The sequence below is a fragment of the Antrostomus carolinensis genome, unplaced genomic scaffold (assembly GCF_000700745.2).
Source record: "Antrostomus carolinensis isolate BGI_N321 unplaced genomic scaffold, ASM70074v2 scaffold13979, whole genome shotgun sequence".
NCBI classification, from domain to species: Eukaryota; Metazoa; Chordata; class Aves; order Caprimulgiformes; family Caprimulgidae; genus Antrostomus; species Antrostomus carolinensis.
The window spans coordinates 77125-94443 of NW_010336538.1; the positions used below are offsets into that span (position 1 = coordinate 77125).

At 41.7% G+C, this 17319-nt stretch overlaps 1 protein-coding gene across 2 annotated transcripts in view; it reads left to right on the plus strand.

Annotated features, from left to right (window-relative positions):
* STAC (SH3 and cysteine rich domain) overlaps positions 1 to 17319 on the plus strand; it is a 72907-nt gene that overhangs the window by 54336 nt on the left and 1252 nt on the right. For both annotated transcript variants that reach the window (XM_010174896.1, XM_010174897.1), the window contains 4 exons: positions 4036 to 4100; positions 5016 to 5104; positions 8785 to 8836; positions 8966 to 9103. In XM_010174896.1, the coding sequence (XP_010173198.1) occupies positions 4036 to 4100; positions 5016 to 5104; positions 8785 to 8836; positions 8966 to 9103 (344 nt within the window). The remainder of the gene's footprint in view (positions 1 to 4035; positions 4101 to 5015; positions 5105 to 8784; positions 8837 to 8965; positions 9104 to 17319) is intronic.

Below are 17319 nucleotides of genomic sequence, written 5' to 3' on the forward strand. Positions count from 1 at the left end.
TCACTGTGGGGTCCCGCCAATGAGAGACAGTTTTCCACAAACTTCTCCAACAAGAGTCCTTCTCATGGGCTGTAGTGCTTCACAAACTGCTTCAGCGTCACTTTCTTCCATGGCGTGCAGTCCTTCAGGACCAGACTGCTCCAGTGTGGGTCCTCCACGGGGTCACAAGTCCTTCCAGCAAACCCATTCCAGCGTGGGCTTCCCACGGGGTCACAGCCTCCTTTGGGCATCCACTTGCTCTGGCATGGAGTCCTCCACAGGCTGCAGGTGGATATCTGCTCCACCATTAACCTGCATGGGCACCCCTGCCTCACCATGGTCTTCACCACGGGCTTCAGGGGAATTTCTGCTCTGGTACCTGGAGCACCTCCTCGCCCTCCTTCTTCATTGACCTTGGTGCCAGCGTAGTCATTTCTCTTACATATTCTCACTCCTCTCTCTGGCTACAGTTGCTGTTGCACAGCAGTTTTATCCCCCTTCTTAAATATCTTATCCCAGAAGTGCTACCACTGCTGCTGATTGGCTCGGCCTTGGCCAGCAGCAGGTCTGTCCTGGAGCTGGTTGGCATTGGCTCTGTAGGACATGGGGGAAACTTGCAGCAACCTCTCACAGAAGCTACCCCTGTAGCTCCCCCTGCTACCAAACCCTTGCTATGCAAACCCAGTACAGATGTACACTACAAAAATAAATCACAGCGAGTGCAGCTTTCTTCTGTTAGACCTCCCAGTGCTCCTCACACGCTGCTAGCAATTGTTGTAGGTGAAACGCCAGCTTCAGCTGTCCATTCCCATTTTATGCTACCTCCTAATTCCTTTCACCCCATCCTGGTCCTATCACTTCTCACTGTGTTCAGTCATTTCCTCGCTCTCATTTTGTGAACATCCTATCTATGTTACCTGCTTTCTCCTCAGAATTTTTTTAGGTTTTGCTTTGCAAGTGCAAGTTGACCTGACCCGGTTAAAGAAAAATAATTCAATCTGCTTCACACTGCTTAATCCTGCCCACCTGAGATTAATTTGGCCACGTTTGAGTTTTCAGATAACTTTTTATTTCATTGTTGATTGATAGTTTTATTTCTGAAACCCAAAGAAACTTTGTTTTCTCCAAGATCTGCATTCACTGAATGCACTAGAGGCGTTCAAGGAACTTACTCAAAGAGATTAGTTTAAAAACTCAGCATGTGTCAAACCTCCAAATAACTTCCGCAGCACATTAATGATTCCTTTGATCAGCACTGTCTCTTTTACAGTCCATCCTTCAGAGGCTCAGAGTATAAATTATGCATCAGTCACTCCAAAAATTTCCCCTTGGTAGATTTTTTTTAATAAACTGCCGGCACTGTTTGCACAAGCTATGGAAATGGTAAAATCCTTTTCAGACTGTAAAAATCCCTGCTTGCTTTTTTTCTTTTTCTTTTTTTCCTGCTGCTGCTAGGGCAAACAAACATGAAAACAGATGGATTTCTGTTTTGTGGATGTAGCTCTAAGGCCTTCAGGTTCAAGTGCCTCCAAGTAATATCCAGAGACCATGAGTTAAACAGAAATTAAAAATTTAACAAAATAAGTTCAAAATGTTGTTACAGGGAAATTCACTACTCCTTTTTCCTCCCTTGTCCAGTGCCTCTTTAGCAGGCAGTTCCACATCAATGTCTTGATGAATCAGGTCCATTCGAGTGTTGGGGTTTTTTTCCATTAAAAAAACCTGTCTTCTTCAAATAAGGTTTTAGAAAAATGTACTTTTGAGACTCTTTGCTTAAAGGGAAACAGCAGAAAAGATACAGCCTGCAGAAGGGTGAAAGGACATGTGTGGCTCTGTAATCCCTCCTTAGACTTCAGCGACAACAACTTCAAGGGAAGATGCTTTCATTCAAGCACTGGCACACATACTATGAAGCAAACCTTACTAGTTTACAACTGTAAGATGGCATACCAAATTTCCAGCCCTTCAGCCTCCTCTAAGCCAGTTATATTCCTTCACTACTGTGAACTGCCATCTGTAACCCAAGTCCCGCAAACTAAAATACACTTTAAGTGGCATGTATGAGCCTGTTATCAACAGGGATTTGAGCACTTTCCCCTCAAGTGAAATATCAAATGTCCTTCCTGCAAACCCAAGATTGGTGTCAGCAAACACAAGGATACAGTCCTGCTCCCTCCCCACCTGCTGGGTCAGCTCCACAGCTCACGAGGCTGTACGTTAGTAACTTGGTTTTATTTTCTATCACCAAGCAGAAATTACTCCAAACAGGTTGCTGAAATACTTATACTTTGTCTGATGAATTCCTTTCTGCAATTCTAAAATGCTCCTGGTTACCCAACTCATGATTCACCAGAACCTTGTTTCCCTAACTCCGTTTCCTCTGGACACAAAAAACAAAGTGTAGTCATTTGAGTAGGACTTAAACACTGCCAGATTGTAACAGCAACATTTTACATCCCTTTATACAGATGTCAGATATACATATAACCTTATACTAGAAGATACAGGAAATTAATTTTAGTTTAAGGTTTCTGGTACTTCTGACAGTTTGTAGGGTCAGAGTCCCTCTACAATAGGACTTGGTGAGGAGCACAGTGAGGCCTCCAGGTCAGCTGCAGTCAGACCACGTGGACACAGCTTGTGGCATGTTCAGGTTAAATGCTGCAGGTATCAGCTCACATGCTGTCTTCACACTCACACGTTGGACTTCACGACTGCGATATTGTCTTACATTTTATCAGAGAACATGTGCATGTGTGTCACTTTGTAAAAAATCTTTCTCATACACGCTATGGCTGCTGTTTTAGCTAACTTTCCTGTCATAAGAACACTACATTTTTTTCAATGTCTAATTATAACTTTCTATTATCAAGGAACCCTACTATTTCATTCATAAAACTTCGAAGACTCTTTGTTTGGTTGTCATTTACAATGTAGCATAGCCACAGAAATATGTGTTAATGGAAGAAAGGGTGAGCAAGTGAAAGAGCAGAAGGGAAAAGAAATTCAGCAGTTTGGTGTTCTTTCCCCTGAACATGTGTCACTGTACCACAGAGAAACAAAAATAAAATGCACTCAATCAGCCTGCTACTTATTAGCATTTTGGAGATTTCTGAATTGTTAGAGGCTACAAAATCCAACCTCTGCTCAAATGCCTGCAGAGGTAAATGGTAAGAGAAGATGCTGATGGTTCTAGCTGCTTAAAGTCTCCAGCTATTAAAATCATAATCAGACTTTATCCAGCAGCAAGAACCACCAGGTAATTCTTAAAATGTGAAGGGGGAACTCAGTCAATGTAATAAACCCACTGTGGTTTTTCTAGGGAGATAACCAAGGACACGCATCAGTCAGCTCATTAAGTAATTACAGTAGAGGGTAACTGATTAGATATCAGGTATGTTAGGTGCTATGACCATTGTTTTATTCTGTGAGTTTCTGATTTAGTAACTTAGAAGCAAATTTTCACCCATATAGGCCTGTGTCTCAGATAACCCATCCCAATTTGAAAGCAATTCAGGTACCCCCAATAAAATCAGAGACAGAGACAGCATATCCAGTGCCCCCCAGGCAGGGACTACTGGAGAGAGAGATCAAAGGCAGCTATCAAACATTCAGAGCTAGAGGAACGGAGGCGGAAGAATTGGTTTTGCATACAAACTTCCCACAATATTGCTCAGATATGGTCATCAGGTTTTGCAGGTGCATTTAAATGGAAATACAGCTCATCCTATACATGAAAATTCAGCATTCACTGTGAGGAAAAGGCTGCTGGACTTTAAATAATAATGCAATTAGAGACCCTAGGTTCTATTCCCAGTGCTGTACTTGTGTAATTCATCTGATAAAAACAGGGGTTTTGTTAAAATCATAGATTCTTCAAGACAGAGGTTGTTTTGTGCCATGTGCCATGGTTCTGCTCGTGCTGTAGAAGGGTTCAGAGGAGAGCACAAGGGATCAAAGGGGGGAAAAGGAAGAGATTAACAAAATAAAGGTGATCCTGCTGAGGTGATGAGTCTTAAACTACTCTTAAAATGTCATGTGTTTGCTTTATTTCAGTGTTTACATACTCCGAAAATGGCACAGAACACTTTGGAGAAGAACCAAAAAGTATACATTCCCCGGTATGGGCATAAATTTCGTGAGAATGCGATGGGAATGGGAAGTCATATAAGAGGCTTGTTTTTATGGATAGCTGAGGACCTTGAGTAGGTCTGCTGGGGTACTATTCTGGAGAAGCATTGATATCCGACTGTCACGTTCTTACGCTATTTCTGGGCCACCGGCCACATTGGAAGCAATATACAGGACTGGATGGTTCTTCAGTTTACCCGTTATGATCCCTTCCATGTACTTCTGTTTATTACGAATTGATACTGTGAACACAAAAGATCCAGTGGGGAGGTCGGGTCATTGCAATAGAACTGCAGTAACATAAAAATCATAGATCTGATTTGGAAAATTATTTGGGGTTTTGTTTAGGTGCTTCTTTTTCTCCAGATTACCAGTGGAGAAAGGGAGGAGAGAGAATAGTCAGCCTTCTCTCTGGGAAGCCCAATGCAAGCAGCTTTCTGTTTAAGAAAGTTATTTTCCCACCATGTTTTTTGGACCTGTGCACTGTACAGCTCTAGCTCTATCCATAATGAGGACTGTATAACAGTCACTGTATACAATGACAATAATACACTGCTGGCCTCGTAAGAGTCATATATTAACTCATTTTTAAGATCTCACCCAAAAGACCAACTTGTACATATTTCTGCTTCTGTTCTTTGGAAGCCTGGAGTTTGATCTGGGCTTATTTTTAAATAATCTTATTTCTAAAGAATCTTACTTCTAAATGAAGATAGTTACTGCCTTCGTGGCTTGCAGTGTATTTGGGCCATAGTCCTCCAAGGTGTGAAAGCAATGAGATGATTCCAGCTCATTTCTAGGAAGATCAGACCTTAGAGGATCAGTTCCTTAGTCTCTAACAAACTCAACCAAATTCCTGTACAGGACAGGTATTTATATTTTATGTTTTTCTTTTTTTCTTAAAGGGACCATTTTATAAAAGCACGTTACAAATGAACACCTATGTTGCCTTGTACAAATTTGTACCACAAGAAAATGAAGACTTGGAGATGAGGTAAAGCCCCAAAATATTTATTAGTTGATTTGACCCATGTGAACCGAGGTTCACATGCCTGTATATGACTTCAGGGGAGGGAGGGCATTCTGAGATTTCTACTAAACATTTTTAATAGATGTACCTACTTGTAGATACAAAGATATTCTCATAGATAAAAAAACTGGTGACTAGCTTTTTTGTCAAGGACACAACAGAGAAAAAGTTTCAAAAACACCTTAGGAGCAAGATGGCTTTCAGCTAGATAATACTCAGTTTTCAGTTGCTTTGTTTTTTTCAGCCAAAAGTTTTCAACTAGGAAATCCTCACCAGCTCTCATGCTAATGCTGAACATTTTATCAGTCCCTCACAGTCAGTCCCTTTTGATTTGCCACGTCAGTCCCTTTTGATCTTCCTTCACATTTAGTTTATGTCTGAGAAAAGAGAACAATGTCCAGCTGCTGCAGAGCAGTGCTTTCACATGAGAAAGACGTATTCTGATCTTTGCGAAATAACCTTTTTAATTATAATTTTTAACACTTCCTTAACAGTTCTGCATCAGTTGCTAGCACTGCAAGGTCTAATCCAAGCCCACTGAAGTGAAAGGACATCTTTTCTTTTATTGCAAGTAGCTTGACTCATGCTACTCACATTTTGCATGGTCTTGTTAGAGTTCTTGTCATGAAATGTGCCAGCTCTCTTCAAGGCATCCCCTACATCAAAATAATCATGTACATGCCACAGAATTTGGGGAATTTCCAGACAAATGCCCCTCTTGTCAGCATCTCCTTCTCTGAAAGCTTTTTTCCTCTTCCTAGCTGTGCCTTCTCATCACTCTTGAAATAATGGGTGGGATGTAAGGCAGAAATCGCAAGCTTCCCTATCATTCTGCTTCGCTGGCATTTCCTGATCACTATTTTAGGAATGTCAGCTCTTCAGGAAATAGCAACTTGCCAGCTATTCTGCTTGAGGGATTCCACTTTGCATCCTGCTCCTTTAGGGTTGTGTTCCAGTTTGCACCTTTGTTCCATGAAGAAGGAGGACACTGCTCAGACAAGCCTGTGCTGGACTACCATCCTCATCAAGTCATAGCAATCCAGAAAAACACATCATTCTCCAAAATTCTCCCATCCCCCATATTAGGGTAAAAAGCAACCTGTGGTCTGCAACCTGGATTGTCACGACTAACAGGCTCTTTCCAGGGACACCAGCCAGATTTTGGACTAGTGTTACTCAGCTACAGCAGCATTGTTTGTCCCATGGCTGGAAATTCAGTAATATATGGGTTCATAAGGGATGACAAATAGCTAGTAACGTTGTTTGGTCATTGCAGAGCCAGGCAGGATTCAGCTCATTTGCATGAATTTTCACTTAACATAACTGAGTTGCTGGAGGTGGGTTCAGCATAGCAATGTTGTCAAGACTGAGAAGCTCTGTCCTGGGAACCCAAGTCAGGGACCAGGCAGGACACTGCCCTAACATAATGAAAGCAAGTAACAGGGGAAGGAGCTGAGCAGGGAAGAGGAGTTAGGGGACATTTATGGAAATCTCAGCTCAGCTCTGAGGGGATGCAATGGGTGGTAGCTTACTGCAGCGGAGAGGTGCCAGCCCTGATTTCAGCAGTAATTAGTACTTGCCACAACCTTGATTTCTTCCTCAACAGCAGGAGCAGACAATCAGGTTTTCCAAAGCTCTGGCATAAGTAAAGTAGGACATTGCAGTAATATACTTATTCTCAGAGATGGCCTTATTTTGCAATAAAGAGAGTCCTGGAGACAGGCAACTCCAGGTTTCAGACAGAATAGAATATTTGGAAGGGACCAGCAATGTTCATCAGTGAACATTGCCTGGCTACTTCAGAGCTGATGAGCACCTATCTTTTCACCTGCTGAAATCTAGAGCACTGATGTAGAGCAGACAACTTACCAAGGGTTGTGATTTACAGATGAAAAAGATGAGACTTGAGAGTGATTTCAACCAGTAGTAAACACCAAGCAAGTTGCCTCCTTTCAAGGATTACCAGACTAAGTCTAGAAAGCAAGAGTAACACAGGTCCAGCTGGGACTTCTATTTTGAATCTTTTTTGGAGATTAGAGACATCTATGTTAGCCCTGTGCTAAAAAATATCAGAAAACAAAATATGCAGGTCTTGTACCTAAAAATCTCAGTGCTCAGACCCCTGACATGGAGAGACTTTAGGTTCAGTTGCCGTCTTTCTCTGACAGCCAAATAAATTTATATTTTCTAAGTTATTTTTCTAACAACCAGGCTGAAGGGTGTTTGGAGGATGAGGGTCTCTAAATCTTTTTTGTTGGAGTGTTCTTCCTTGCAGTATGACTCCAATGGTGTTACAGGATATTAACTTTAAAGTGGCAAGACGGGCTCCCTCAAAATCTCTTTAGGTGTTTATACTGAATATTAACTCGAATAAGGGACTCAGGTGTCCTTTCCCATGGAAGAAATCTTTTACCACTGGAATACCAACTTGTCCTTCTTCTCTAGCTTCCTTTCTCATCTCGGCAACATTTAATTATTCCAAACACATTGGAACAGCTTCCTGAGGAGGACTTGAGGAAAATCTACCCTATTGCCCTATTGAAAGTGCCTTTCTGTGAAAGCTGGAAAACTCTGGTTCACATCACACAGTATTAGAAGACCAAGTGCTGGTTTCTCCAGTCCTCAGGAGCAATGACAATCACCGGGCAAGTGGACCAAAGAAGCCCAGCACCATCCCCACCTCCAGCTGCATCCTAGACAGGTCCACAGCTTCTATGTGTGCTCTGACAGAGCCCGTTCAATTGGACCCATTATCCATCACATGCTGCAGATGCATTTACTCTTCTGCTGATACCTCAACAATACAGTGAGCCTAACAGGATGTGCAAGGAAAGCTGAATAATTAGGGGTCAACCGTTAATTTTATTAAGATCAAATAAATGCCTCTTGTCAGCAGATAGAGTTTTCTGAGGTTAATCTGTTTGGAAATGGGCTGCCACTTACTTTCTACAACACAGCGCTATTATAATTACATAATAACATTGATGAAGTGCCACCAGTGGGGGAAGGACATCAAATAACTGTTCAACTACCTGCACAAAATCAGCTCATCACATTTCATTATTAGCATTTCCAGCCAAATTATTCTCTTAGCTCTGCTTTGGAACTAGTCAGCTGGATGCTGATACTTAGCAATTACAACCCTGCACTACATATTAGAAAGGTAAATACGTCCCATTCAAATCAAAAAGACATTCCTGGGCAGAATTATATCCCTGCTGACTAATTGCCTTTGTCAGTTAAATAGAACTATTTTCCTGCTGCCTTCCTTCTGCAATCACAGCTTGAAAACGCAGGTGATAAAAAGTGGTGTGTCCCAACAATGTGAAATGTCTTGAAGTAACAAGATAATGCCTGTAACAAATAGGGACTGTGTTATAAACAGTTTCTTATTAAACAGGAAGCAAAAAATCCAGTTCATAGTTGTCTCAAAACAAAGATCTAGCGCCAATATACAGAGACTCTTTCTACTTTACCATGTACGATTTAAGAAAACCTTGCTGCCTCATTGAGTTTACCTGCAGTGAATACTCAGATAAAATGACTGAGGAAGGACCACCTTCCCATTAGAAGGTAATTGTGGAAGCTGATGCAGCATAACAGTTAAGAATCATCTTAATCTACTTTTCTTCTTCTAATTACAGGCCAGGGGATATGATCACTCTTCTGGAAGACTCCAATGAAGACTGGTGGAAGGTATGTGTTAATTATTTTCTATCTGTCTGTTTTCTTTCCAAAGGGAAAAATACATTATTTTCAATACTGAACTTGTATTAAAGCTACTGATGTTAATGACCTTCTTCTATCATTATATGTTCTCCACAGGGGAAAATTGATGACAGAACTGGATTTTTTCCTGCTAACTTTGTTCAAAGAGTGCAACAGGATGAGAAGATTTACAGGTGTATCAGGACATTCATTGGCTGCAAGGAGCAGGGACAGATAACTCTGAAAGAGAACCAGGTAATTTTCCCTCTGCTGGGTCCCCACCAGACTTGAGTATCCAGCAGTCTGGCCAGTGACTGGATGGAAAGTTGTGCAAGATGAACATAGGCAGATGCTGTTTATAACAGTTTTACTACAAGATTTATTATTTGTATGGTAATAGTGTCTAATAACCAGTTAAGAACAGTGTTAACCTTGTACAAACACATCATTTCTGCCTAATGTAGCCTAAATTTTCAGTCTTACAGATGTTCATAAAGATGCTTTACATATTATGCACTCTTTTACTGACTTCAGAGGGATAGCTTGAAGAACACACAGTCCTAGAGGTAGACTTTGAGTACCTAAAAAAATAGTCTGTTTTTTCTCCTCACTTTTAGAGCTAATCTAATAAAAGACAGAGGCTCCCTCCCCAGACCTTACCTTGCCCAAAGATCTAAACGCAGCTCGTTGTTTTGGCTTTAGAAGAAGCAGAGTTCAGACAGCACTAAACAAATCTGTAAATCTTAAATTTAACACTTATTCATCAGTTGCAAATTATCTTTATTCACGAATTGCTTGTGTCACCCCTTGCACACCCTCTCTACAGGTTATAGTTTATTCTAAACTAGAAGTGCTGCTGTGGGTTAAAGTACACCAAGTACAGTGAGGACTCACAAGGTCCATTCACCCTGGCGTACTTTCAGCAGCTCCTTCTACTTTGTGTCATACAGGTGGGCAAAAGCCATGGCCACCATTATAGGTTGCGTCTTTGATCTGATTTTAAATGTGATTTTAAATTTCACCTGACATTTAATACATCCAGCTGTCAAGTCTGGTGATTCTGGGGTATAAAAGCTTGCTGAAGTAAAGTGAGAGAAGGAGAGGGCTCAAAACGTACATTAAGGGACAGTCAGGTTTATGGCGTAAGCTCATGTAAAGAGGAGGATACACAGCCTGAGTTCTCTGACACCTGCATGAAATAGAAAGACAGATTTTTCTCAATGCAGCTTGTGAAACCCAATGTTCTTCCACCTCATCAGGTATTTCCTTTCCTTCAGCAGTTGATGTAACATCACCTGGAATTTTTTGCCTTACAGTGCCTGGAAAGCCACTGATTTTAATAAAGTAGAGCAGAAGTCAGCTTCAGGGCCACAGGTTTTTCCACTCAGAACTTCTGTGACTTTTCACTCCACTGGTGGATAAGGTTAACTTGTACCTTTGCTGCTGCTGCCTTGTGGCATAGCAAAACACACAAGTGCTAACAATCCTTGGGTATGCACAACTTTTAAGTAAGACATAGCAATACAGTCACCATATTTTATCTGCCTCTGTGCACATAGTACATTGGGCAGCCCTGAAGTCCTTTCTAGCAAAGAGAGAAGGTGCTTAAATTTTTTTGACCCAGCACCAACTTCGATTGTTTATATATGTGCACATAGAGAAAAAAAATATTACCAAAGCAAAGCATAATGAGAGGATTTTTCACCCTTTGTGCTCTAGTATAAGCACAAGGGCAAAGCTTGGAGAAATGGTAGTGTGGGAATATGGAATGCCACCATGAGGGAATGGTAAAGGTCTGAGTCTCTTCTCATCAGTGGGTACACCTCTCTGTTAGAGTTGCTGCTGCAAACAGTGTGAGCCCAGCTTCTTGTCTCATTTCTCACAAAACCACAGTTTTCAAGTGACCAGGTCTGTCAGCTTTATCTAAACACAAGGACTTCCTATTGTCCCTGTTTCATAATAGGTTCACAAGGGAGCTCACCATCAGGAGCTCGTCATTGTCTCTGGTAGGGCTGGAGATAAAGAAAGGGTTGGATCCATCCTGTCTATCTACTACTTCCTCTTTTTTAGCAAACTTATTCAGCCCTGTCTCAAACCCACACAAGTGCTGAGGTTGAATGTGAATGCTATCAGGTCCTCACTCCATGCGGGAGAGGTTTCAGAGGAAGAAAGAAATAAATACTTGGTGTAAAACAGGAAGCAGAGATCAGACTGAACACACAAATGCAGAGACATGAGAGGAAAGTTGTGAAGCCAACAGATCCCACTCCACCCTTGCACAAATTATGCAAAAAGGGGACATTCAAGTAGCTTCAAGGCCATTTTGAGTAATTTCCAGGCAGGACAGTCATAGCAAGGCCATGGACAATCACCTGCTTCCTTCTGTCCCTCCCTCTGTTTGAGCCCCACATAAATAGCTCCCAGTGAGAGCTGGAAGCCTGCACAGGGCCAACCTGTAGCAAGAGCATGAGGACAGGAGCACAGGGCCTCCCAAACCCAGACTGTGGGATGTGTGCTCACCACGGAGATCACTGCCTGAATGCCAGATATTTTTTAATTTTTTTTTTTTTTAGCAGAACAGCTTTTCCTTCACTATGGAACATTCTTATTGTGAAAAATATCTTCACTGTTATTTGGAATTTTTTGCTTCAAAATTTTATTTTATATTCCCAAAGTCAATTTTTTTTTTTAATCTTTCTTCTTTATTTTCTGACCTTTATTTCGCTGTTGTTTTCCATGTGAAACAGAGAGAGGGGTGTAATAGGAAAGGCATAAAAAGAGAAAAAAAATCATCTGAATAGGATTTCTGGGAAAAGTTTGGCAGAATTCTTTTTAACCCTTTTTTTTATTATTTGTTTGTTTTGGTTGGGATTTCTGTGGGTTATAACCAGCCATTTTAGCTGTCTCTGGGCACAGTGTCCAGAGTGCTGTGAACACAGTGTATGTATTAAGTGCAAAGCACTGGCTTGTTCCAGATTAGCAAGAAGGGGAGATTATTCATTACTAGCAATTCCTGTCAAGTCTCGCTTTAGCTAGAAAAACTCATTAATTGGTCTAATAAATTCCTGTGACTATAGTATGGCAAATTGTCTTCATTTTAATACCATTAATTCCCTGGGTCAAATTCTACAAGGTCTAACAGGAGTCCAGAGTCATTCTGCTAACAAAGGCGAGGATGATATGCCAAGAGGGAAACTTATGCAGTGATAATAATATGAATTTTCTGTATATTGCTCAATACCATCCATGGTTTATGCTGTAGGTGCCTATCCTCCTTCTGTCTGATATGAATGTTCCCAAGTAAAGAGTCTGTTCTTGTAAGGCAAAAGGCAATATATTACCTCAACAAAGCCACAGGAATACCGTAAGGAAAGCCATTTTGAGCAAGCAGGGATATTTTAAAATGTTGAAGCACAGTGAATGAAGGCTTTCTCTGGAATCACTTGCCAGTTTCATGCCCTGGGAATAACATTTTGAGTTTCAGCTTCATGCACACCTTTCTGGCAAAGCTAATACTCAAGGAGAGGACTGAAGGAAAAACAAGACAATTTGCTCACCAGTCTTGAGCAATATGCATGAACTAGTCTTCACAAAAGATCCCCTGAAAAATTTCATTATGAAGTATGAAACCCAGCCTCAGGGAGAAAGAAGTGTGTTGCTTCAGAGACATCAACATCTTGGAGTTTAGGGTTCACTGACAGATTTGTGGGTCCTGAAACAAATTCAGAAGACAACTGGGCACCACAGGGCTCAATCAGGAGTCTGTGGGAGGGAGGCAGACTTATCCCCTGACATCAATAAAGCAAGATTATTAACAGGAAAACCAAAACCAGCCAATTTCTGTGGCTTTCCACTCTTTTAAACTGTCTCACACAAAATACTGGCCGCATAATTTCCAGCTCTGATTGATTGTACCATCACTTGGATATATAAAGTTTTCTCCAGCCTGTAACTTCTGCTCTAGCCTCCTCAAATTCATTACCACACATTTTACAAATGTTTCTTTTAATGACTACAGGCTCTGATTTGACCACTTTTCACAAAAGTCATTATTTTGAAAAGATCAAATATACCATCAGTGTTTGGAAAATTATCTGCTAAAATGCCTCTAACATTTTTGGTCATCCTTATTTTTAAAGAAGTCATAATAATCTATTGTTTGAATGTCTGTTTTTACTCCTCTTATAATATCCTACTTAAATAAAGGAAATAACCTCTTTAAAAAAAAACCTACGCACACCCTTCACTGGTAGCCTCCCTGACGTCTGCAGTCCCACTAATGCAAACCACTTTAGAGTTGGGCTTTTTGTGATTAAATAACACAATTGATTTTAAATTGCACAAGTGATCTTGTGCAACAGAAACGACCCCAAACCATGACATTTGTAACAAAAATGGCAATCAGAAACTGTCTGCATCATCTAAATGTGGACTATGAGTTTACGTAAAGGTCAGTGCAACAAATCCATTTAGCAATGGATGTGTTTTATAAATGTCACTGATGTCAACTAGCCCCGTTACAGAGAGCATCTCCCAGCCAGCTTCTGCAGGGACTGCAGAAAGACCATTGCTCTTGTGTTGACCACAACCTACAAACCAGGGCTTTTGGCTTTGCTGTCCCCTTGGCGCCAGAGCTCAAGGGACAAACTTCCCTCCTACTCCAACACCCAGTCACAAAAATTTCAAAAAGAGTGACTTTTAGGCACATGTACATTAGCAGTTATGTGCAGGTCTGATCCAGCCACTCCAAGAGAGCCTGGGAATGGACTTAACCACATCCATGAGGTTAGGCTCAACAAGGCAGGACTGCAGCCCAGGTTTCCAGCCCCAGGGGATGCACCTGGTTTAGGTCTCCTTGTGAGCATCCTTAATCTGGATGCTTTGTTGCTACCTGGCTTTTCGTCTGACTGCCTAGGAATTACTTTATGTACCCACATTTTTCATCCTGGGATAATCTAAACTAAGGAGCTGAATTTCTAAGAGCGTGAGTCAGCTGCGTTTGAAGATCAGTTGCATCATGGTGCCTTATGCATTCAGACTGAATCACTTAAAACACAAACTCAGTGCAGAAAGTGACGTTGAAGTTCTTCATGTGCTTCCCAGGAATAAATTCCACACTTCACAACTAGGCTTAAGGCAAAAAAGGGACTTTTCCCAGCTGTCTCTGATTTTCATTGACGTCTGTCTTGCTGAACAGAGAGGGCTGTCCCTGTTCATTCAGAGACACTGAGTGGCACACAAGTTTTGCAGGAGTCCAAAACAGGGGCACAGCCCACTATGCATCCAGTTTAGTCCAGATCATCTTTAAAACCCTAAATAAGTCCCATTAGTAAAACAATTTGGTGTTCTGAGTCCGAGAGCTAATGAAAAAGCTGATACAAAACCTGTTATCATTATTTGCACTACGGCTGAATGGGTATGAAAACTGAACTACTTATCATTTCCATCCACGAAACTCACATGGGCAAGAACTTCAGTGCATGGGCAACAGCAGATATAGAAACTCACAGTGTCCCTGTGCTGTCATTCTTGCAGAGAAGCAGAAGACATGAGCTTTCAGACCTCTTGACCTGGCTCTGTCTACGGGCTCCAGGACAGCTCTTGAAACTGTACTGTCCTCATAACCAAATTCCTTTTTCATCAGAACCGGTCTGTGGCTGACAGATGGGTTAAATATACAGCAGAGAGAAGACAAGCAAAAGACAGCTGCAGAAAATTAGAGCACGTTCAAAGTTGCTCCTGGACAAAGAGAATTTGCCACTCAAGCCCAAATTCAAAGCACAGGACTTAGAAGAACAGAAGAGTATTAACGACCGTGCAGCTTAAAGGATCATTTCCTAATTGCTCATCTCCCCCATCTGCTCGGGGCTGACTGATGGATAACAAATCCTCAGGGCAGATGTTGACAAGTTCAGACAACAGTCGTGATCGGAATGGTTGCTTGTTTTGTTTTTAGTGTTTTGGGAGTTGTTTTTAAACAAAATGAGATGAAAGAATGGAGAAGTGACTTTATAATATTAGATTCTGCTTTCAGCAATTTCTGAAGATCACTTGATGACTAAGAAACAGCCTGAGATGTTTTTTCTTACCCTGTGGCTTCCTTCACTACTAACCTCTTGAGCCAGCATGCAGGGAAAAAACAACTGTTCGTCTCCATTTGTGTTGCTACCAAATTTACTAGAGAGTGGCTGCTCAGTGTCTCACTTACCTTGTCAGGCCAGCAGCCTTCCCCCCACCCCAAAAAAACATGCCAGCCTGAGTAGCTGCTGTTTTAAGCAGTTTCCAATTGATACAGAAAACTGTGATCACCTGATGGCAACTGTGGCACCTTGTGCCTTCACAACTGTCACATTTGCCATCTGTCATGAGGGTTAGTCCTCAGTGACAGCTGATTCATCAGGTGGAGTCCAAAACTCTGGGTACTACCATGCACTTATCTGGGGTTACTTCTGATTTACACCCACCTAAGAAAGTCAAGAGCCAAATCCCAAGGCTTGTGGGTGAAATCCTTGGCAGCATTCACAAAAGAGGATGAAGACAAAAGTGGCCAAGGATGGTGTTGTTTTCCCTCTTTTCTGAAACTGCAGAATTCAGAACAGCTCCAGGGCTTTGCAAAGCTCCAGCAGCTGCCACAGCCCCAGGGGACCTCCTGAGTTGTACAGGATTAGGAAAGTGTGGCATATTGTGACCGAGCTCACTCTGCCTACAATACATCCCCTTCCTTGGCAAGGAGTGGGGAAAAACTCTGCCAGCTGGGGGCTGGCACATGCAAGCCTTACTGTATCAGTGTGAGAGAATTTCAGCTGGAATTGGGAGAATTCAGATCAATGGATTAGTATGTAGAGTGAGAGAAGTTCTTACACAAAGGCCTTGTGCTCCTCATACCCAGTGAAGATCTAAAGCTATTGCTATAGCAGAGCACTCCCACTGATAACAAGCACTCAAATCAGCAGCAGAATAAAAAAAACATCAAAAAAGACCTAATCTACCATTCTGGTTCACTCCAAAGATAAAGAAGACCAGTGTTCAGAAAGTTTAGTATTTTTCTTTTGTCCACAAATCATTCTGCTGACAGTACAAGACATCAGGGGAAAGCAATCTGTTCTTGCCGTATGTTCTGCACAGCACCAGAGGTTAAGCAAGAAAGGCAGCATAGCTACTCAGCAGAGCAGACCTGCTGGAGGTCCCCTGTGGAGATCTGACTACTTTGGGGGTTTCTTTGGCCCATGCAAAAATCTAGAGGTCTCACAGACATCTTTCTTTAGGAGGAAAGCACAGTGATGGAGTCAGGCATTCTTTTTGACCAGCCAGGGCTTGTTATGGAGAAGCTCCAAAGGCACATTTTCCACAAAGCAGCAGGGATCAGCCAAGAATGGGCATATTTCAAGCAAGATGTTCTTTCCCACTCTTGGATACTCTACCATGCTCAGCCATCCCTAGTCTGGTGCTTCTTTGTAGGTTTTTTCTCTCATTGTTGAAGTTTTCATAGTCTTTCTCAGAGACACAGACCAACAGCTAGCAGTGGTCAGAAACACCTTTCTGCGTACATGTGCTTTACACCTCTCTGCTTCAAATAGTGATGTGACTGGAGAGGGAGCAGCTGCTGTGCTAGGGATCCATGACACAAATGAGCTTGACTCTTTGGCAACAGAAACTAAACTAAACAACATCAATTCCATACCTCTCCCACGCTTCCCGTGTGATTTAGCCCAAACAACAATACATTCTTTTTTTCTAATTGCATGTCAGCTCTGTTGTGTGCTCAGTCATTCCACCCCAGGGATCCAATTTGTTTAGTGTTAAGTAAGAAAATTAATTAGTCCATTTTCTTTCCAAACCTTTGTCTGCAGATACAGAGATGCACCTGACCATTTCCAAATACTGGAGGTGGCAAATGTAAAGCAGCTTCACCTCCTTCATAGGACCTTTCATTTCCCTCTGGCAGCATCAGAGTTGCTAGTAAATTTTACATGTGTAACAACAGGAGGACAAGCTGGCCCAGAATTCAGATGTGGTATTTAGGTGTCACCATACAATCCACAACAGTCATGCTGAAATGCATTTAACTAAGAACATTTTTGAGCCATTTTTGTTCACTTCATACCCTCTGAATTATTGTAATTAAACATTGTAAATACCTGTCAGACAGAGCCTTTGTGAGTGTTAGCCTAGAGAAAGGGCTTTAAAGACCTGGCACTGACATCTTGAGAAATCAGTGAGTTGGCCTCAATAGGACCATCAGTTTTATGGCTGTTTTTTAACCTTATTTTGTTACTAGGAAATACATAGTTCCTTGGTAGAGATGTTTGAAAACAATTTTTGTGTAGCTCTGTGCTCAAATGCCTAGCCTGAAGTGCGTGTGCCACTAGGCTTTCAAATCATAGAATCATAGAATCATAGAATCATAGAATCATAGAATCATAGAATAGATTGGGTTGGAAAAGACCTCCAAGATCATCAAGTCCAACCCC